Source organism: Watersipora subatra, chromosome 5 (assembly GCF_963576615.1).
Source record: "Watersipora subatra chromosome 5, tzWatSuba1.1, whole genome shotgun sequence".
NCBI lineage: Eukaryota > Metazoa > Bryozoa > Gymnolaemata > Cheilostomatida > Watersiporidae > Watersipora > Watersipora subatra.
Genome location: NC_088712.1, coordinates 58,023,323 through 58,045,966, shown reverse-complemented (window position 1 = coordinate 58,045,966; position 22,644 = coordinate 58,023,323). Strand labels below are relative to the sequence as shown.

Here is a 22,644-nt window from a genome sequence, read left to right as displayed (position 1 = left end):
CTATCCATGTATTGCTATTCATGTATTGCTATTCATGTATCGCTATCGATGTATTGCTATCCATGTATTGCTATCCATGTATTGCTATCCAGGTTTTGCTATTCATACAAGTTTTAATAAAATTCTAACACTGTTGACGCTGTGTAGCTATGTATAGTCTAATGTATAGTCTAGCTGTGTAGTCTAATATTTTTAGCCCATTTTAAGTCACTATGTCACATTTTCAAGGCTGTCTAATTCTTTCGTTCTTGTGCATTCATCAATCTTTGTTACAATATTTTTTTCTATTTTTTTCCCTTTTTAGCCATGATAATAAAAATAAAAGTATTTCATTGTTTCATCAGATTAGCGGATACATCATAACTACCAGGTTGTAATGTTGTTACCTCATAACACCCTTTTTATATATGGGTGGATTTTTTAGAGAGCTTTTTGTTATAGAAACATAATTTAACAGTCGCTCAAATTCGAACTTCAAGTAGATTCTTTTGCCAGCTAGTCAAGTTATTTTGAAGTTGCTTTCCTGTGTATTTTTACATTTCTCTTCTATAAATACTAGGTGCAGTAATCACTAATCCTGATACTTGCGCATCTGAGCATCAATAGCTATAAATTTAATATTCAACTGGCCATTCCTTGCAGCTACAAGGGCTAATTCTTGTCCCATTTAAAATTGTTTAGCCTTTGAATTCATAGCATGAGCTTCAAGGCATATTAAGATTAGTAACTATATTACACTCAAGTATCAGGTTAATGAAGAATTGAAGTAAAAACTCAGACTATCATCCATTTTTAAAGTAACAAAAGTAATTTTATTCTGAAAAAGTTATATTTTTATTGTGAATAAAAGTAACAAGAATGTAACTATTCATTTGTCAACATTTAGTTTGGTTAAAGCTTTCTACCAGTTGCTAATCTAAAACACATACTGTATAAGCACACTGAAAAACAAAAATAGGTTCCACTTTTCTGCAAATAAGTACAATAAACAATAAATAAATTTATATGTCAATTTTCTGAAATATGAAATCGATAACAACGGAACAAAAATAGCTTTAAATGATTGAATTTTGTAGCTGACTAAATAAAATTCTAAAACATACAAGGATTTAAAAAATAAATAAATGCAATATTTTAAGTTCGACAACATCAAAGAGGTGGAGTTTGCTGGTTGTAGCTTTACAACATGTAGTGCTCAACCATCTTCAAGAATGCTGTCTTGAAATCTTCTGCCCAGTCTTGCTGGCTGCCGGTATATTTAACCACCTACAGAGAGAGGTGGAAGCATTAGTTATCAGAAGAAGCGTTAGTTATTCTTATAGTATAATATTGTATAATTCTTATATAATATTTTATAGTATAATGTTATATTGGTGTATTTTCTGCTATAATATTCTTACAGTAGAAAAACAGTATAATACAATAACGTACTTCTTTTTCCGCAAGACCATGAAAAAGTAAAAAAATAGCGAGTCTAAAACCTTGAGCTGAAGGTTTTTATGAAAGTTATTATTAGACTAGAAGGTTTAAGTCAAACTTAAGCAAGATTCTTACCGAGCTGCTATGAGCTGTGGTAATGGGGCAGCCATTAGAAGTTCCACACCTTGGAACTTGACCGCTAGTAATTTGAAGGTCTCGTATGATGGCCATGTCCGTATGCAACATCATTCTTGTATCCTTGCTCCATTGTGTGAATCTAAAAAAATTACATCAACATTCAGACTTGGATGAAGAAAAAAATAAATAAATTCAGTTTGATCATGTTGCTAAGCTCAGTTGATGTTACTAACAGTTTGGCATTTGATACTCTATCTGAAGGTTTGCCAAAGTTTAAAACTTTACAATACATCAATCCTCAATACGATCTGGTTGTAATATGGTTGAAAAGTGTATCACAGATGACCGATTAATTTTGAACAATGGTGTGAGACTAATCTGCCCATTAATCATCTGACCTTGACCTGTCACTGCAAACAATTCACTTGGCATCAGAAAGAATTTCAGAATTTATTACAGGCTTCTAGATTACAGCACTTTCAATAGTGTTCATTTGTTGTATTTTATCAAATATTCTGACAACCAAAGGAGTATTATATACAAACCCGTTAGAGGCATTCCTCAAGTCCCAGTCCGTGTTGACAAGACTTAGATAGTAACCATTGTCCATGACTGTAGGAGTTCTATCCCATGTTCCTTCAAATCCACTCGTTTCTGCTCTGCATCGTCCGAGAGAGTGAGCGCCTACAAATATATACAATTAATGAATGTCTGTCAGAGGTTCTTGAGTTGTTAATGGTTGTGAAGTCTAAATTATTATCTTCCTATCAAACTTGCACAAACAAGACTTAGATTCCAAGCCAACAGACAACATAAAAAATTCTATAATAATTTGCAAGGCAGCTTGTTTATACATTTTTCAATGATTTTTAAACCTTATCAATGAACTTAATAAAATATCTTGTAGTTGGTCTTTTTTTGGCTTTACTTATTAATGGTCACAACAACAACAAACAGTCTTCCTCATTGTATAAAATTTATTGTGACTTGCTTATAAAATTTGGCACAAGAGCAATTGTTGTTGGATGCCCTTTCCAACACCGTCAATGATGCTTGTGTGACTCAACCACTGAGCTATTGATAATAAATCAGCATCCTAAACACTGAACTACCATTCTTCATTCTTTTAGTTGCAATCTATTTACAGCATTTCTAACACACTTACCCAAAAGAGCAACAGCTAACTTCTTTGTAAGACCAAATTCTTCCATCAAGAACTCTATTCCTTTGGGATCTTGACCCTGCAATTCAGAACTCGTATGATGAAAAGTGAAATGATGGATTTATAAAATCAAGTGCCATTATAATATTAGCCTCTCTTAAATTGAATTTCACCAGCTGAAGATGCTGAAGAAGAATCAAAATAGCTTCAATCGAGCAGTTACTTATTACAACGATTTCTAAAGAGTTTCAATGTCATCACTCTGTTGCTAACCTGAGGAAAGGTGTGGGCGAGGTTGTAGGTAGCCGGGTCACTACAGCTTCTCCGACCAGTTCTGAAAGGAAATTTTATTTCACCGGGTCCACCTGTAATAAATTATCATGTATATTGCATGGTTACATTGCCAAGTATGTGTAACACGTGCTGCTGCGGTTGATAAAAAATTTTCAACCAGAACTGTGAGGATACTATTAACATCACATTAATTGTAATAAGTTATTTAGTAAATAATGGTATATTAAAATTTGGACATTAGGTTAATATCAGGTGAATATCAAAATAACATAGAATGAGCTTAGGTTAATATCAGGATAATATCAGGTCATTAGTAAGTAACCATGAAGTAAATATGAGACGTACAGTAAACTAGAGTCAACTTAATCCTGAGCAAAAATTTTGGTAGAATTTAAAAAATTGAAAGCTTTTGCAGAGCATCTTTGCTGATCATTGTTCTTAACACACAAAATTACTACGACTTTTTCAATAAAGCGGAATTGGCCTTAATTTGAATTTGAAAATAGTATAAAAGAGTGAAGACAACTTCAAAGTAGGTTATCATTTCATGACAAATACGTAACCATGGTGACAGAATAACCATGGTGATGATTATTGATGTCATACCAGCATTTGAATTAATCATAAAAAGTAGTTATCATCTCCACTTTTGGTATAATCGTTTTAATTGATACTTTGTAAATAGCAAATTGAAAAATGTTTAAAAAACTATTTTAAGAAAGATTTAAAAGTAAAATGGTTTTATGACATAATAAAAAAGCAAAGTCGATATTGTTAGCATCTAAGTGAAATTGGTTTCTCACCTGTCTGTGCCATACCAGTTTCTACGGCAACTGTTCCGAGCAGCACAACAAAGTCAGCAAAGGAGATTGGCTTTCCAAGAGATGTCCACAAATTGATCGTATCATAGTATATGGGCATAAGACCTGAAGAAGGAAGAGAGAACTGAAAACTCGTTTTTATTTCGCTCTAGATATATTCTGTTTCTGGTGTTTTCTAATCTACTGCAAGAACCTCTGATGTTAAAAGGAAGACTGCTTAAAAAGGTCTCATGTCATTTTGTGAGATAACAACGCAAGTCTGTTGTTGTTTTGCTGAGGTAAATATTTGAGCAAATTAAATTAAGGCATGTTATCATGCTTAATGTACATGTATACTTAAAGTATGATATAAATTTAACTATCTCTTCATGATGACTGCTTATGTTTAAAAGTACAAAAATAAAACATTGTGTTTTACCTGCATTGTTGGCCTCGTCAGCATTGATACATCCATCACAGCCTGTTGACCCAACACAGCTGTGGAAAACCAGTCGAACTGCAGCTGGTAGTCTTGCGGAAAACTGTAAAAAATGGTTGATGATATTATACAACCATAGATTTGAGCAGTTATATTTTAATTTATAAATCGTTGTTTTTAGTTTTAAAACTTCCCATTATACAAAATGGCTAAAAAAAAATAATATGGCAATAAATTTATATTGATAACGTATTGTTAACGAGAAGCCCAAATTTATTCTTTTGAAGAAGATACATAAATGACAAATTCATTTGGTTTCTAATAAAAAGCCATACCTCATTTATTTACACACTTTGCGGTTAGGAGAAAGGTGCATAAATATCGTTGCCTCAATGAAATCTTTGTTGTTAACTTAAAAAGGAAGGCTAAAGAAAACTGGTAAGAAGAAATAACTCCTCTCTACAAAACAAATACTTACACTTTCTTCTATAAAATTCTTCAGTGATGTTTTTATGCTAGAAATGCTTGTTTCTGGCCTTTGAAATCCTGGTTGGCATTGAGCTAAAAGAAGAATAGATATTTTATAACACAAATTAATAGATGTAATCAAAGATATTTAAAAAAAATTTTTATAGATTGAGAAAATTTAGCACTATTTAAAAAGAATATAATTTTTGAATTTTCAGTCTACATTTAGGATGATCACTAACATGAACGGTGGCAAAACTATACAAAACCAAACAATTGACTGTAGTTAGCTGTGAAAAACCTCTTGAAGCAATACTAACCTAGAGTAGGTCTGCAATAGCATCTCTCTTCTTTTCTTCGCTGTCGACCTTGTTCTGTTGTTTCTCCTGGCAATCTGTAACTCTGCCCTGTTGTTCCTCGGGTATTACAGTCAATTGGATAATTCCTAAAACATAAAAATCTTTAATTTAAACTTTTTAATTAAAAACTACATAAACGAAAGCAAAAGTACACAGAACTGGTAAAATGAGAGTTACATTATCTTGTTATTAGTTATATATAAAATAATAATTTTTACTTACAGTGCAGCAGCATAAAAGTCTAGCAGAGCTGTGAATGCCACGACAGCAGTGATAATCACCTGAAATAAGAATAATAGCTTTCAAAAGTGCGTTGAGAATAAAACAAATAACCGATAAAACAACTAGTCCATAAACTCTATCATTAATATAATCTGAGATAAGATAGAGGTGAGTATTAACCTTTGACTTCATACTGAGACAGATATTTTGTGCTGATTATCGGAGAAATCCTATAAAAAACGGTGCTTGTAGGAGCTGGTTGTTAATTCACTCAGATCTTGAGATGAAATGAATGATAAACCCGGTTATCTTCCTTTTATATAAAATAGAGATTTTGAAATTTTAGGGTAATTGCGCTATTAGTCATCTTTTTCAGTCATAAATTAGACTATAATCTAAATGTGCTGGCTAAGTGTATAGCTGATCAGTTCATGGGTTAATGAACCGAACCCGACTACTAGGACGCGAGGCGGTGGCTTAAGGCTATTCACTTCATCGCTTGCGCCAGAATATTTCAACAACTAATGTTGAATTTGCATCTTATCCGTAATGCAGCTATATTTAGAAACATGAAATAAATGTCTGATATGAACCATTCACCTCAGTTTCTAGCCTTGCAACTTGCTTTAGCATTCTTCAAGGTAGTAACTTTTTCACTTAGTTTTGAAATGTTGCTACATTTAAGTTGCTGAAAAGTATCATATTTTTATACACCAATTGTAATAGAACCTAGCATGGTTGGCCTATAAACACTTTGTAACTTTTAGCCAACTTCACTTGATTTACCTACCAAAGTATAAACTTTGTAAATTTCCGACTCTGATCGGCTAGCATTCTAATACACAAACTGTTTATTGTAATAGCGAGTATTGCTTATACAGGACTTAACTCTCTCAAGTCACGTTTGTTGCAGACGATATGAGAAAACTGCAAGTCTTAGTATGTTCCATTCCTGAGTGTAAAACTAAGTTGTTAAATCTAAGAGCTCTTTTAACACATTTGTATCAAATTGAGAACAATGAGGGATACATCTGCTCAGCAAATCATCAAATCTGTTAGCTAAATATCTTTCTAACTGTTTAATAAAAACTACCATATTGATTGTGCAGTTCAATCAGCCGTGGTCTATATCTTAGAACTCTATTACCAATGAACCACTGGTAGTATAAGGAAAGGCATCACCTACTTTCTCTGCCAATCCAGCAATGCCGATTAGTCTGCACGCTGACAGGTAACAAACTGCAGTTGGCTGCTACATCAATGTAGGCCCTACTTTCGATTTCACATTTCTCAAACTAAGTACTCTTTGACAATTGTAAAACCTTATCAATAAACTTATTGAAAATATTTTAGTTGTAGTCTTTTTTGGACTTTTTCTTTTAGTGGTCGTCACTTCAAATGGTCGTCACTTCAAATAGGATCTATTTTCACCATTTGCTTTTGGCAAGTTAGATGCTCTTCCTAACACCGCCAATGTTTTATGTGTGACTCAAACCAGGGATCTGCTCATATACTTATTTGTTTTATTGTTCTCAAGTTTTCAAGTAAAATAGATTTATAACCAGCTCTAAAACATGTTAAAGGGGTTGAGCACTTTTATGGCAAAAAACCATTGAGCAGAAAAAATTGTTTGTCAATCATGCGTGTAAAATTTGAGAAAAACATTTGTACCATGAAATCGAGAGTAGCTCATCACTCAAAAGTCAGTTATGGTTCATCAAATTCATAAAAATATTTTTATTATTAATGTTACGATTAGCTTGAAACCAAAATATTTTATCAAAAATGTTTGCAGCGTCTGCTAAAGCAAAGACCAGAGCTATGCGACTAATTTTTAGCGATGTTTCTACTAGAAGCATCGCTACTGATCTTGTTCTGATATTGTTCTCAGCTTGTTTAGATTAATGAGTGGCTTGACGGACTTAACGGTGCTAATTGGGGCTAAAATGCAGAAATGTGTAATTTTTTATGGAACTGCTGTTGCAAGTGTATTCAGAAGTAAATCTCGAAAATACCACTGCGAGCTTGAATGCAAACAGAAGGGAATGAGTTGCCTCATTATTATTTGATTTGAACTGAAGAAAAGGTCTGATAAATCATATATTTGGCTGTGACCTTTACGACAAACTCTATTCATGAAATTGTTTTTACTCTTGGTTGCTACTTTTAAATGTTTCTCAATTTGAACTTTTCCTATTCATAGGACTCCATCAAGTGACCAAGGTGAAAATTAGTCATCAACTTTGGTGAACTCTTTATAAATCAAACTAGCTCAGTTCTGTATAAAAGTTTTTATTGACAATTAACCAAATTGTTAAAAAGGATCTATGATTTGATGCTTTGCTTTTTGAGATGAACTTTCCTCTGCTTTTGGTGCCTTGATATTTAAGAAATACCACTATTTTCAAAGATTTAGTTACTAAAAAGAGCCTTTAAAGCTTGCCCACAGTTGGATAAAGATCGCCAAAACTTTTGTGACAGGACAATAAATTTTATAGAACATAGAATTTACGCATATCGACAATCAGCATAAAGTTATGGTTGGTTGTAAACAACAACAAGCACTGAAACTATGTGTGAATGCGCTATTACTTAGAAGGATTTGAGAGCAAAGTTTGCAACTATCCTTTTCCCAGGTAGTGCCAGCCTTTCCCCGAAGGAAGTGATTCAGTTTTACAAAGAAGTGCAATAGCCACTTCCTATTGGACAGCGGTTAACTAGTGACGCGTCTTCACACGTAGTTGGCTACGTAAAATGGTAATTTTAAATTACGGTATTAAGTAAGTCACGCAAACCCTCCGGCATGCCACAACAGATTCCTCGTCACGTGTCACTGCCTTCTGTTACAGTAGTCTAATCATCATTTCCAGCTGGCTGTATTGCCAGGCTATTTGTGAAGTTATGTAAAGTGCTCAGTCTATCTAGCAATCTGAAACTGCAAGTTGTAACTTAATGGACGATTAGTAGGACTACTTGACTGCCTTAGTTGAGCTTCCTTATACACGGAATCATTAATTAAAGACATTCCGTAACTTATCATATCGGTCAAAGACTGTCCTTTCACTCAAAGTTTGTAGGTGAGGATGGGATAATTAAAAAGACTACTAACTTACTTCAATGGTAGATGCATTAAAGAACAACCATGATCTGATGGTCAAGAGATCCTGACCGGTGATTAGCAGGTTGAGGCTTAATTCCAAGAAAGGCATTGAAGCTTAATTCCAAGAAAGGCATTGGTGGCGAAAGTGAGGACATCTGACGTTAATTTAGTTTCTTTATCAAATCATCTAGTCAGATTAGTCTACTGTCTGATAGATAATCACCTAGCTATAGTTTGGTGAGGAAAAGGGGTAGATTTCTTATATTTAAGGTTTTTTTGTCATTTTAGAGTAAAAGGATTTAGCAGGCTGCAACCATGCAAAAGTATAATTGTAATAAAGATCATTGCATCAAGCATGTTCAACAAAATAGTGGAGAGTACAAAAGATGAAACAAGCAAAAACTTATTAACACTAGCTATATATTCAACTGCGAGAACCAAAATCAAAAAATAAAAATCTTCGTTGTCACAGATGTGAAATATCTTTAAGACTATGATCTCATGATTTTAATTCCGCTCAAGTATTATCGTTGCTGACATTAACTTTTGAAAAACTGCAAAGTACCAATTTCTCTAAGCCAGACTGTAGGATTAATTTGTCATGGGAAAATGACATTTTCTACACTCCTCAAATTTTGTTATAGCCACTCATATATGTCATAATCATATCAACTATGGGACATGGATTTGGCCTTTTTAACAAAAGAATTGCAAGTATGAATCTTCCGGCCGTTCAAAGCATAGGCGCTGTCGGGCTTAACGTGTTCTGCTGTGCACCTGGATAAAACTGCGGGTGATCCTATGCAAAGGCGCTGGGTTGCTTAGCACATTTTGCCATGTTCCTGGATAAAGCTATGGGTGGTCCAATGCAAAAGCTGGTGTGCTTAGCATGTTTTTGTGACCCTGAATAACATTGTAAAGCTGTGGTAACAAAAAGGTCTAGACTCTAGAACATCAATCTATAGATGCATGGGTGAGGCTTGAACAAGAAAGTTGAAAGAAAACTGTGTAGTGACATTGACAGCAAATTCCTCAAAACTTCTAGTAAAAACTGTGTCTCAACCTACAATCTTACATACATTGTATGCTTGATACTACTAGGCATGTTTTACGTTTAGTTCCCTCCTTTTATACATATATATACTTTTTATGTATCATTTATTAATTAATAACAAAAATGCTCAAACACATGGTCTGATAGCATTTGTCACCACAAACAAGGAAAACTATGAGTAGATTATTTGACCGTTCTTTAATAGCTAAACTTTGACCAGTTTACATTACCATTAATAACAGATTAGCTGTGGTCAAAAACTGAGCCTCGACTTCATCGGTGCAGTTTATATTTAGTCATAAGTTGTTCTGACATGTCAGAACGATCAACAAATTATCTATTCTGCGACTCATTCTAATTTGACTAACAAAAACAGTTCCTGCTCAGAGGGCCTGTTGACAGTTTCTTTAAGCACATCTGCTTACAGTCACTATTGCTATAAAGTTGAACTACAAGACAACAACTTTCAATGCTCAGATGGATAGATTTATGAAAATAAAATTATATATTCATACTAGAGCTAACCGCTTAGTTAAAGCAATGATTTCAACCAGTGTCCTGCAGTGCCCTAAGGTGGCATGGGAGATCGTCCAGGGTTCCGTGTGAAATTATCAATAAAAAGCTTATATAAGCTGTATTCTTATTGGTAGGTTATACATCTGCCTGTTCCCTTTTTCTTTCAAGAGCACATATAATAAGTATTTGCTAGCATATTCTGCAGCTCGGAATGATGGCTACTTAATGAAATTGATAAAAACTTTATTCTCAAGGTTGAAGGTCGTAAACTTGCGCTCCATACAAAGCAATTTTTCACTCAGATTGGCACTATTATTCTAAGGCTTCGAAAAGTGGCCAAGAGCTTCATGTGTTTTCGGTCATTCCTGGCAAGGATATCTGTGCTGCGTTCATCATTACCGGCCCAGGTTTCTCGATGAGTGAGTATATTAATACATTAAAAACTTATTAATTATATGTACGGCCACAGTAGTTTCATTCTATGCCATTTTGTGTCATTCCGTTTGGTAGTGTGCCTCAGAATTTTGTAAACATACAAAATGGACTGCAGCTCACAATCAAGTTGAAAATCGCTAATTTAGAGCACTAAGAAAGATTAAATGTACTAGCAACAAAAGCCGAAAGCAGCTGAACATCCAACGAGTTAAGTTTCACTTGGTAATATTAAACAAAAGTAGCTGGATATGTCTGTGCATATCTTATTTAGCTTTAGGAATAATTTTAGTCAATAAATTACTATAAGAAGGTTTACTCACTAGTTTATTTCATGACTACACTACTCTATCGAGGTGACCAACAAGTGATTGCAGTCATTCGTGTATTGTTTTCATTTACTAGCATCTCTTCTTTTACTATGACTGATTATCTTCTCTCACTTCATTAACAACTACTGTAGATGGTGCAATCAGTTGAGTATAGAACTACCTGAATAAAGAAAGCTATATCTAGCATAAATGAATTGTGCGATTCAGAATTTATAAGGTAAATGCTATATCAGGTGCCACTTTCTAGTAAAGACAATTTTAACTAAAGCACTTTGAAAATGAGAATTAAAGTATTAGATTTCAAGTTATCATTACTTATGCTATGCTCGCACAATAGTGTGAATTAGCCAAATCAGCTACCTATATGCATATCTCTAGTATTGATTGGCAGTTTTATGTCAAAAAATGCAAACACAAAAGTAAAAATGCATGACTGATTAGGCAAAAGCTATGAGCAGAACTAACCCAAGGAGCTATGTATATGCGACAAAATAAATCCTTTTTGTCTCTGCTGAATGACCATACAGTCAAATTGGATTCCAATCATCTGAATTTTTTATAGAAAGCTGATAACAGTTTCTCTTTGGAATGGTCTACTGAAAACACTTAGATGGGCTATGTTCTTAGCTGTCAAGTCATCAGGTGCAGCTTTGAAGCTGGCTGTTTTTAAGATTATTTATGGTACTAAGGCTACATGTTATACAAGCTGCTGCCAAACCAACCCCTTAAGATAGTCAGGTGGTTTTAAGATGACAGATTTCTTTAAAATTGTCATTAACAGACTAGGCTGACTTTTATAGAAACAGAGTGAGTAAATCTCAAAGTAGGACATCTTTGAACTCATTTTAGCTTGCCCGACTTCTTTATGCATGTTTCGAGGAGACTTAATCTTATTAAACATCATCAAGGAAGCTTTGGGAAAAATCTAAAGTTTTTTGTATGATGTATTTCATCCTACCAGAGGTTGATGTGAATTTAAATTTGAATGACTCATTTTCACAGGAAGGTTGAAGAGCCTAATGATTGTTATACTGCTTCTATAGTACCGGAACATACCTGTGTTCCTACAGATCCACTCTCTTCTCTTTTTTCTCTGAGTCACGTTAAATCTCATAGAGTTTCTAGGCTAATTTAAACCAGATGCAAGGTAACGCTTATGTCGTAGACAATCATTATGGCTTGAAAGTCCAAATAAAATAATTTAACGCCAAATTTAACAAAAAGCATCAACTTAAAGTAATATTTGCTTTTAGAAGCTTTGGGTAACAGCTAGAAGTTAGTTGTTTAATGTTTAACTGAAACTAGTGGTCAGATTGTGTAGAAATCTTTACCTTTCATATTATGTCAAAGCAAGTGTTTCATAAGAGTACAAAAGCAGCAAGCATTGAAACTCTGAATGCTTTAGACATTCGGTGAATATTGCATAAAAACAGTTACATTATCTTCAACTGAGGAATTTTTTGTTTAAATCGTTGATTTCTTTAAAAAGATATAATAGCTTTTAAAATCAGGAACCAAATAGTATGAAATGATTAAGTGGTCATTTTTCTGTGAAGAAGGATAATTTTAACTTTCTTAGCAGCTGTTAACACCTGAATACTATGACTCAACTCTTAGTGTCAACTTGACCAAACTCAATGTTTTTCTAGCTAAGTGAAGTGCATACCTTCTAAATGATCTTTGCAAAAAAAACCCACACTTCTGCGCGATCTCCTGTAGGCACCAGCCGGGTGATAATGCGCAGAATGATTAACCAGTATTTTTAATCCCTGATGTTATTAGACTCTAACACACTTCTGAGTGTGCCACATGGAAAGGAAGTAGTAACTATTGCCCTTGCTTTTTAATATGCAAGCTGAGATCTGTCGGCGCCACTTGAGACAAGGAAACAGCTTTTTTCTCTTTAAAGGTGAACACACACCATTGAACTGATACAAATGTAAATATTATCAATATAAAGCTAAGACATCAGGCTTTAATTTGATGTAATTTATGTCTTTGTAGCCCCACTCAGTTCAAAGATATAATAGTTTGAATAAGATTCTTTCTTGGAATGCTCAGATTCAAGAGAAAGCATGATTATGATGTCTATAGTTGCACTTAGAAAAGAAGCCGACAGAATAAAGGCGCATAATGCTGCAACTTGAATCCAATGCCCGATATCAATAACGAGGGAGACGGCAGCCGCGCAACTTGTGATGTCATTTTGGCACCAGTTTTAACTCCCATCGTTTTAACCACAAACAAATTTTGATGACTTTCTTCTTGAAACATTCTGGCAATCAGATCACGTTAAACATCAAAAACAGTTGCAAATACATGTAATAGGAAATACTGATACTATTTGATAAAGTCTACTAAAATTATGTGTACATTTAACTTCATCTTGAAAGACGGTTTAGCTAATGTTTTCTTTAAATGTAATAATCTCCATTATTGTTTTATGCACAATAAATTTTAATTTAAAACACGCTGATTCCAAATAACAAACTAAGGTATACTGACTGTAATCACCAACTTTTGTAAATATTAACCACAATGCCGTCCGATGCACTTAACATCGCTATGGATTTAAGCTTGGTATTGACTGCTAATCGAAACTGGCTAGCAGTGTCTTCTGGTTAAGAAAAACAGTAACAAATATTTCTGTTATTTTAAATCAGTCATACCGCAAAAATATAGATTCTCTGAAATCGCACTCACAAGTTTGTACCACCAACCACACGTGTTTATCCGTTGTTATTGCACAGACTTATACAACCAAGACTAGCTGTTCCAAGGATTTCTGGTCATAAGAAGTTCCTGGAACTCTATTAAAGTCTTAGAAACAAACGATAAATAATACAGTAATATTTGAAATTTTTTTGGAAAACTGTACAACATAGTACTTAGTAATAGGATTTCCTGTTAGCTGATCAGTTTGGCTATGATAACACAATAGATTTCTTAGTACTGTCAATCCTATTGTGACTCTAATGGTGAGTAAGATGGTGTTTAATAGATTTCGACTGACAAAATTTAATTTGAGCAGCAAGATGGGATGGTATATGAGAGAGAAATTTCTTTTGTTCTTGATTTCAGCAGCAAGATGGGATGGTTCTTTTGTTTATGAATTTGTCATCAGAAACAATGAGTGTATTGCTCATAGCTTTTATGTTGCAGTAGAGGTGTATGACAAATCACACATGGCAAAAATAAAAGTACGGCCACACGTGCTGATCGTTTTGTTGGTTCCGACTGAAATCACGAAATGAATGAAAAACACAAATTTCTTTGGCTGAAATTCACAGAGTTGTAAGAGCGGTGCGTGCATATCGAAATCGTCGACGAAACGCTTCTAATTGGCTAAACAAATTATTAGCAAGAACGATACTAGCAGCTTTTGCAATTTATATAGTCCGAGGCAAATAACGTAACACACAAAAATACTAACGCAATTTGTCATAGTAAATACGATGCAACTGTATTGATTGCGCCAAATGTAGCAACTCTTTTTACAACGGAACTTTTGCAAGCAAAAAAACTGTTATTATTAAAACGGAAACGACTCGTAGCTATGGTGTCCAAACAATAAAGAACTAATAATAGCGCAATCTAGGCAGTTGCATTGTATGTACTATGTTGAATCACACTGGTACTTTTATTGTGTGTCGTAATACGTGTCTTGGACTACACCAATTGCGAAAGCCGCTAAAATCGCGCTCGATAATAATTTTTTTAACCAGTTAAAAGCGTTCCGTTGACAATTTTGATGTGCATACACAGCTCTGACAATTCTGTGAATTTCAGCTGAATAATTCTGTGTTTTTCGTTGATTTCATGATTTCGGTTGAAACCAATGACAAAATCGGCACTGTACCTTAATAACGAAACTTATGTAACCAAAGTTTTTAGTTACATAAGTTTTCAACCTACATGTTTAAAAATTCTCAGGTGGTAAAGTCAGATGATTCGCTACTTGAATTTTTATCTTTTAGCTAACGAGGAAAATGATACATCTAAATTACTATATAAATAATAAAATGTGTTTTATCTGCAAATAATGATTTTTGAAGAGAGATTATCAATCCACCATTAATTTAGTGATTATATTTATAAGTTTATTGCCATTGCTAGACGCCATGTCAAAATTAAGAAAAAGGTAAATGCGCTTAAATCTTGTTATTTATGCATTACAAGTGGTAAACCCGGTGATGCTCCTGATTTCTTTCATCTTGAATCAGATAATCCGCAGGTTGGGGTTTACAAGGAATCAGTTGGTGTTCACAGGAATCAAAAGCAGTTTGGACACCAAATTTTTTTGGCAATCTGACTAACAGCAATCAGCATATAAGTATCAAGTTTGTATAAAATTGGCTAAAATATGTGGAAGTATTATAGCATTGCAGGAACTAAGAAACACACACACACACATACCCACACACACCCACACACACACAATGACCAAATGAGATTTATCATTATAAGTTTTAGAATACTGAACCAAAGATAATTTACTGAGAGCAAAAGCAAATTGTACGCTTGACAAGAGAAGATTTAGCAATAGGATGTATAAAATTATGTTGCACAAATTTCAATAGCATTTCTCGGTTTCGAATAGTTGTGCCATTCTTCTGCTATAATACTGAAATATGCTAATTTATTGTAATCTGTATTATCTTTTCTGTTACATTTTAGGTCAAGTAATTTATCTTTTGTGACAGATGCAATAACCACTCAACAGCTTCGCGTCTTGATAACTTCAACAAATTTAAAACTTACAGTTGACATTTCTAAATTTAAAACTTTAACAAAACAGCTAAATAAAAGATGTGCTGTTTAGGCTAGTAGAGTCAGAGCTACATGTATATTCATTTTATTATATTTTGCTATAATAGCAAAAGAGCTGCTGTAGCCTAGAAGTCTAGGTCATCTGACTTGTAAGCAACAGGTCGGAGTTCAAACTCCAAAAAAACATGACATTCAATCATAATTTCCACTCTGCCGCTCTTGAATAGCCTACAACTGGGTATATCTCCAGTCGTTGAAGTGTCTTTACCACTGGACCCAGAATTATCCAGCTGAGATCATACAGCCAGTGTTTCTGCAACATGGCTCTTTGAAACACGCATGTCTTCTTCAACCTCTTCAGACAACATATTCATTTTTTGAAGGACTGCTGCATAATTTTTCTGGTTAGATAATTTTCATTTATGAGTATAGTAAGGCTGTGAATGCTGAGACAGTAGGGATAATCACATGAGTTAAGAATAATAGCTTTTAGTACCAGTTTGAGTAGTTAGTTCTGATTTTACAATTTATGCTCTACTATATACATTGTAAGACATTGATGAAAGAATCAGCTCTAATTTATTGTATTTTCTAAATCATGGCCGAACTGGCAGCACCATCCAGTTCTTAGGTCTATTGAAGCAAAAGTAATTCATTATAACTATCAATAAACCTTTTTTATTGAATGGTAATAAAAACTATATAAAAATTTTTTTCAGGACTTATGCGAATGAACTAGGAAACTGCAAATAAATAAGCATTAGTCATGGGACTCAAGGCCGATTCACACTGTATCGCAATATGTCAGAGTTCATCAAACAATATATCTGTGATTGTCTGTGATAAAGTTTTTCACTCTATAACCAACCCATCCGCCTTTAAATCGGCAAATAGTCTGAGGAATTGTGTACTCGTTACAAAGCGGAGTTGCTAAAATGATGACATACTAGTCTTGCATCAGCTATTATGATTAGAGATATAGATTATGTAATCTGCGATAGCCAATCACTACTGCTGAAATGGTGCTCATCGCAAAAATTACCATGAGTGCTCGGTGAAATATCGGCAAAATTTGAAAACTGCAAAGTTTCCTTGACATACCCTTGTTTCCTCGGTGATGTCATTGGTTTACGGTACACATAAGTTGATGAATAATCATCGAAAGGACAACGATAAGAGGCAATATAGTGTGAACCATCTTGTCTGAACCAGCGTGAGATTTTATTAGAAAGTTTTGGTATTTTTTCATAATATGTGATTTTTTTAATGTTTGAGGTAATCTGACTGCCAGAATGTTTCAAGATTAAAATCGACAATACCTGATCGCAGTTAAAACGCTCAGACAAAAAGCTAAAAACATTGTTGCCAGCCATTTTATCAACAAAAATTTACCATTGCACTGAACCACTCTACTGCAGGTGAATAATACAGCATTACCGTATACAGGATGTGCCAATTAGTGTTACACATTTCAAACACCTTACTTCATCGAGTATATCATGTAGCTCATTGCATAAAGCATAGCATATTCATGCAATATGCATTCGGTGTTTTGCATTCCGTTCTATTGCTACACTCTGAGAGTTGAGAAACTCAAACCAGTGTGCTGGCAGGTTCAAAAACTGAATCACTTGGCATAAGATCTGAGCTTTCAAAAGAAACGATGGAGGATATCTCTGCTATATTAGCAAATTTATGCAGAGCACTTCATAGAAAACCATGTCACCAAAGTAGTACGATTGTATCCAATATGGCTTCCATACAGTGTCGGTGACATTATTGACTTCATACATTGCTCTGCGAGAGTGGAACAAATTTCAACTGCAAAAAGGGCAACTTTATCCAACTATGAACCAAATATACATAGAGACTTATTTAAAAAGTGTTATTATCCAGGGGAAAAATATATTTTATCTCAGCTCACTCTATTTTCAGAAAGCGAAGGCTATCAGGAAAGTCAGAGTTTCCCTTTTGATTGGTAACTACAAACAGCTTGTATTGAAATGCCTATTTATGGGGTACAGTTTTGTACAATCCAATCAATTGTGACTAAAATCCCACTTTTGTAAAATCTAACAAAGAGTTAGTTGAACCCTCAAATATGGTAAATTGCTATGCATTACTTTATAGCAATGCCAAAAATTAATAAAGTTAAACAAAATGCACAATTTTTTCCATTCATGAAATCAATTTGTAATCTTCTACTTACTTTGTAATCATTTATATAGTTTTATATTTTTGAGTTCCTATTCTTGAAACCTGACTCAAAGCAGTTAGCAAAAAAAGGTTTTTAACTTTTCACTTGCACAACTATGTTGAAGTAGTAGGCTGACCTGCCTCCTCACGTAATTGGTGACTGTTGGATCTGCCTCGCCAGCAACTCGCCTCAAGTGTTTTTAAATGACTGATTTTAGGCTAAATCAATTTTTTTCTCAAGTCAAAAAATTTATTAATCTGTTTATAAATTTATTTTTGAGCTGACAAACTTTAAATTAACAAGTTACTGCAAGTAAAGCATTGGCATAACACAAAAGTCACAATATTTCCGTTCAATGAACAGTAGTCTCTAGCCTAAATAGGGTCGCATATGTTATTTATCATGTTGCTAATAGAGCAAATGCTGTGTAGATCAGACAAAAAGGAACAGAATGTTTTAAGCTAATCCAAACAACTGAGCCTGTAAATGCAGCATTCGAAACTCTTGCTTGTAACGTCACAACAAGTTGCTAAACACTCATTGGTTATCCACAAACGTTGATGAAACTCTTCCTGAAATGTATTAGCAATTTGTGCAAGATTTCCTATCTGTATCTGCCGCTTAACTTGGTTACAAGTGACTGATCGCTGAACTGTGAAGGAAGTCAACCGAAGCCTTTACTGCATCACACCAATTTCCAGAATCCCTCACAGGGGAAGTTAGTGAGAACATGTTATCAAATATACAAAGAGAAAGTGCAAGGAGCTTCTACTTATTATATGTAAACGTTCTTTAGTTGGGTGCTGATTCAATCTTTTGTGGGTCATACGAGAGGGGGAGGGAGAGGGCTGGATGGCTCATCTTGTGGCCAAACCACCTGTCCAAACTGGCCTGGCCACAAGCTGGCTGGCTCTCACCAGAGAACCGCAAGTTGTAGTTCAATTCGCAGCAAATTAATCTGTCAAATAAACAATGCAAAATATTTTGCACTCTTCAAAGAAACCACCCAAGTGTTTGGTGATATCTTCTCAATGCGCTGCAAGAGATGATATGAGCCTGACATGTTGTTGTACAAAAATGCTTATCCTCCCAAAACACGCATGCATCTCAATACCAGTTTGTCATTAAGCCGTGGTAAGCCACAGCATGAAGAACCATTACTACCCAAAACCTCTATACATGTAAATGTGTTAAATATGTGAAAGGCTCTTAGCTAAAGAGAGTTTATGGAGTTATCTAGTACTCTCGTAATCTGACACAGCGTGAGATGGTGTAATAATTAACTAACCAAAAATGACTGATTAGTACGGGTGTTAGAGTTTTGGTTGTGTGAAAGAAAAAGTGAAAGTTGTGAGTTGATATTTTTGTTGAAAGCAATCATCTGTCTCCACCTGTAAGGATGGCTTCAGACAGACATACAGACAGACAGACACAGCTCATATTTTAGGAAAGACGAGGAGTCAGACAGTTCAGAGCGGTGCGGAAAGATCGTCAGACCTATAACTTTCTACACACCTATTATAATGCACCATTAAGTTGAAGGGTAAAGTTAAAATCCTGCCCTATACAATTTTTTTCCCAACATTCAACTATCGCGAAGTACGGATAAACGGATGGACACAACTCTCATTATAGTAAAGATTGTAGTAAAGATTATTTAGGGCACGTAACTTAACGATCTTAAAAAGGGAACTGCGTCAGCTTTTTCATGTGCATCTTGCAAAATGCACTCTGCATTCTGTAGTCTGCATGAAAATGAGTTTATAAGCTGTTTGATAAGTTCTCACAGGTACTTAGAAATGTGAAATTTTTATTATTTTCGATGCCAAAAACACGGCTGATTAATCTCAAATTCTAGCTTCAGAACAAGCTAACAACGGTACAAATTATTAACCTGATGTTAAAGTCCGTCAAATCCCACCAAAGGGGCAGCTCTAATGTTTCCAAAAGACTTTTTTAAATACTTTTTTACTTTCCTGTTCAGAGTTATTAAAAATGCTCACTAAAATAGACTTTTCCTTCCAACTTGTGAGGCCTTTGATACACACAAAATTTCAAAACAGATTTTTGTGTGCCAGCAGACTCTTCTAGTATTTTTTAAGCAGAATATGCTCTGACAGTATGCCCTACCTGCAACACTAATAAACCTTAAAAATGGACTCATACAAAACTTAATAAATTTTATCCAAAACTATCAGTATTTTTCTATCATATGCAACTGCTTTTGATGTCTGAGGTAATCTGAGTGCCCGGATGTTTCTAGATTAAAATCGACAAAACTTGATCACAGCTATAACGCTCAGTAGAAAAATATGTGCATGCGCAGTTATGCGACTAGTTGCTATCGTTGCTATAGTTGTTATCGGATATTGCAGTCAAGTTGTGGGTTATGCATCCCTATTTGATCAGTCTCTTTGCAACTATAGACATAATCGCAATTTCGTTTGCTCTGAGATCAAACGTGCTCTTCACCACAATCAAGTTTTGTCAATTTTAATCTTGAAACATCCTGGCAGTTAGATGACCTTAAAAATAAAAAACAATCGCAAATCATAGAAAATACCGATATTTTCTGATTAAATCTACTAAAGTTCTATGTAAGTTCATCTTTAAGACAGCCTAAAACTAATTCCTTTTAGGTGATAAGTCTGCATCAAATAAACTCAGCACTCATCAGGTATTTGAGTGAAGCCTGAGATCCTATAAGAAACCAACTGGTTTAAACAAGTTATCAATTGATTAGCCTATTCAATGCACTATTGCAGCATTCATGATGTTCTCTAAGGGAGATCTTTAGTTTCCAGATGGTCTGACGTAAGAATTGTACCTAGTTGATCCATCACTATTCATAAGTTATTAATATACCAAAAAAGCATTCTTATAGTGTGAATAAATGCTACAAGCATATGCATCATACCGGATCTTGCAAGTTTATAAGAATTCATCAGTCCATTTGATATATAATTTAATTGTGCAGTAGGCAGGAGTGCCACCTGTGCCTAAAACAGAAGGAGACAGTGACCTAAAACATATATTATAATGCGTTTCAATCATTTCAAGAGATGGCTACAGCTAGACAACAGAATTATGGCCATAGCTTCTGGTTGCTGGTAGGTAATTAGTAAGTTATGTTATATAGCTAATTGGGATAACAAGCTTTCCTGTTACTTGGCCGCAAGTAGGGCCCCTTGCTAAGCAGCTGTAGTCTTTGATTACAGTGATTTGACCGGACAATCTCTGACAAGACAGTCAGTGTATGGTTTCTAAACAAGCTGGTGTTAATAAAGACATTCACCTGGTGTTATTGCTAGGTCTCTTCTTCTTTACAGGGGAACTCTCCCCGGTAGGTTTTACAGTTTAAGGTGACTGATCTTTGTACACCTTTGTACTCTCTGTACTTTTTGTACTCTCTGTACACTTTTTGTACTCTCTGTACACTTTTTGTACTCTCTGTACATTTTATTACTCTCTGTACACTTTTTTTACTCTCTGTACACTTTTTGTACTCTCTGTACACTTTTTGTACTCTCTGTACATTTTTGTACTCTCTGTACACTTTTTGTACTCTCTGTACATTTTATCACTCTCTGTACACTTTTTGTACTCTTTGTAAACTTTTTGTACTCTCTGTATACTTTATTACTATCTGTACACTTTATTACTCTCTGTAAAGCTTTGTACTATCTGTACACTTTTGTACTATCTGTACATTTTATTACTCTCTGTACACTTTATTACTCTCTGTACACTTTTTGTACTCTCTGTACACCTTTTGTACTCTCTGTACATTTTTGTACTCTCTGTACACTTTTTGTACTCTCTGCACACTTTTTGTACTCTCTGTACAATTTTGTACTCTGTACACTTTTGTATTCTCTGTACACTTTTGTGATCATAAAACAGGTTATAAACTAGAAATTCTGTTTAAGTGAGCTCTATATTTATCATTATTATTAAACAATATACACTTATATAATGTAAAATTCTTACAATGTAAATTTCAGTTAACATAAAGAGCTTATGTAAAGCTTTTGCTTTGCATTATACAAAAAATTTCCTTTTAATGTAAAGTTTGAAATTGGTGCAAACTTTCAAATTTGATTTGAATTACAAGAATCTCATAGTTGGCCTTTTAAATATTGTTTTCTCTTTTGCTGTCTTTTGGAGTAAAAACCTCTTTGCAGCGCAGATTTGGCTGCCTAGAAAAATAGTAAAAAGAGGGATTTAATTTGACATTGAAGGTGTGCCTTCCTCCTTTACTTAACCTAAAATTGCAGCAATCACAAACCCTTAACCGAGTGAAAGTGATAATAAAAAAGAGAAAAGCTGTCAATACAAACTGACAATACCACAGTAACTGTTCAGCCATCAAATGGAAAACTTAACTTTAGTTTATTTCTATTTAAAGGGCTGAATGGCTGAGTTTGGGAAAATCTTGGAACAAATTATTCCATGTACATGTATCTCCTGTAATTTAAAATCCCTATGACATAAACACTCTCGGAACGGATTGTTTACATCTTAGTAGTGTCTTCACTTGTTTTTTTAAGATTTTGAGTTTGGGACTATATGGATGTCTCTCCAAGTTTAGTTTTTAGTAATATATTTTTTCTGTACTGTTTTATTCATATAGATTATTTATTTCCTTAATAAAGGTCTTCCTTGCCATCTTTATTATTTATTTGAGGTAAAGCGTGAATTCCTATCTCTAACATCACGTGTATTATAAGTTAGGCCTATATAAGTTTCTCTCAATATTCCTGCTACAGCTCATGGTTGTTTTTCTGTTTTATCACTGAAATTGTATCTTTAGTTATAAAACAGATAAACCATTTAAATTTATTAGTTTTTACTCATTATTTGATTATCTACTAGTACAGTAATTTACCTAATTTTACAATTCACGCTGATGCTGACCTCACTTTCCTCAATCAAAGTTAAA

The 22,644-nt window shown here is 34.2% G+C and overlaps 1 protein-coding gene across 1 annotated transcript; it reads right to left on the bottom strand.

The window, feature by feature from the left end:
• Positions 1–789: 789 nt before the first annotated feature.
• On the bottom strand, positions 790–5,584 carry LOC137396520 (putative ascorbate peroxidase). The gene is made up of 11 exons (XM_068082823.1): positions 5,482–5,584; positions 5,302–5,360; positions 5,041–5,165; positions 4,731–4,813; positions 4,253–4,355; positions 3,817–3,939; positions 2,993–3,084; positions 2,723–2,798; positions 2,103–2,241; positions 1,555–1,696; positions 790–1,266 (listed from the first exon to the last, which is right to left on the bottom strand). Exons 1-11 carry the CDS (start codon positions 5,491–5,493, stop codon positions 1,180–1,182), a joined length of 1,041 nt encoding a protein of 346 aa, XP_067938924.1. The 5' UTR covers positions 5,494–5,584; the 3' UTR covers positions 790–1,179.
• Between the last annotated feature and the right edge of the window lie 17,060 nt (positions 5,585–22,644).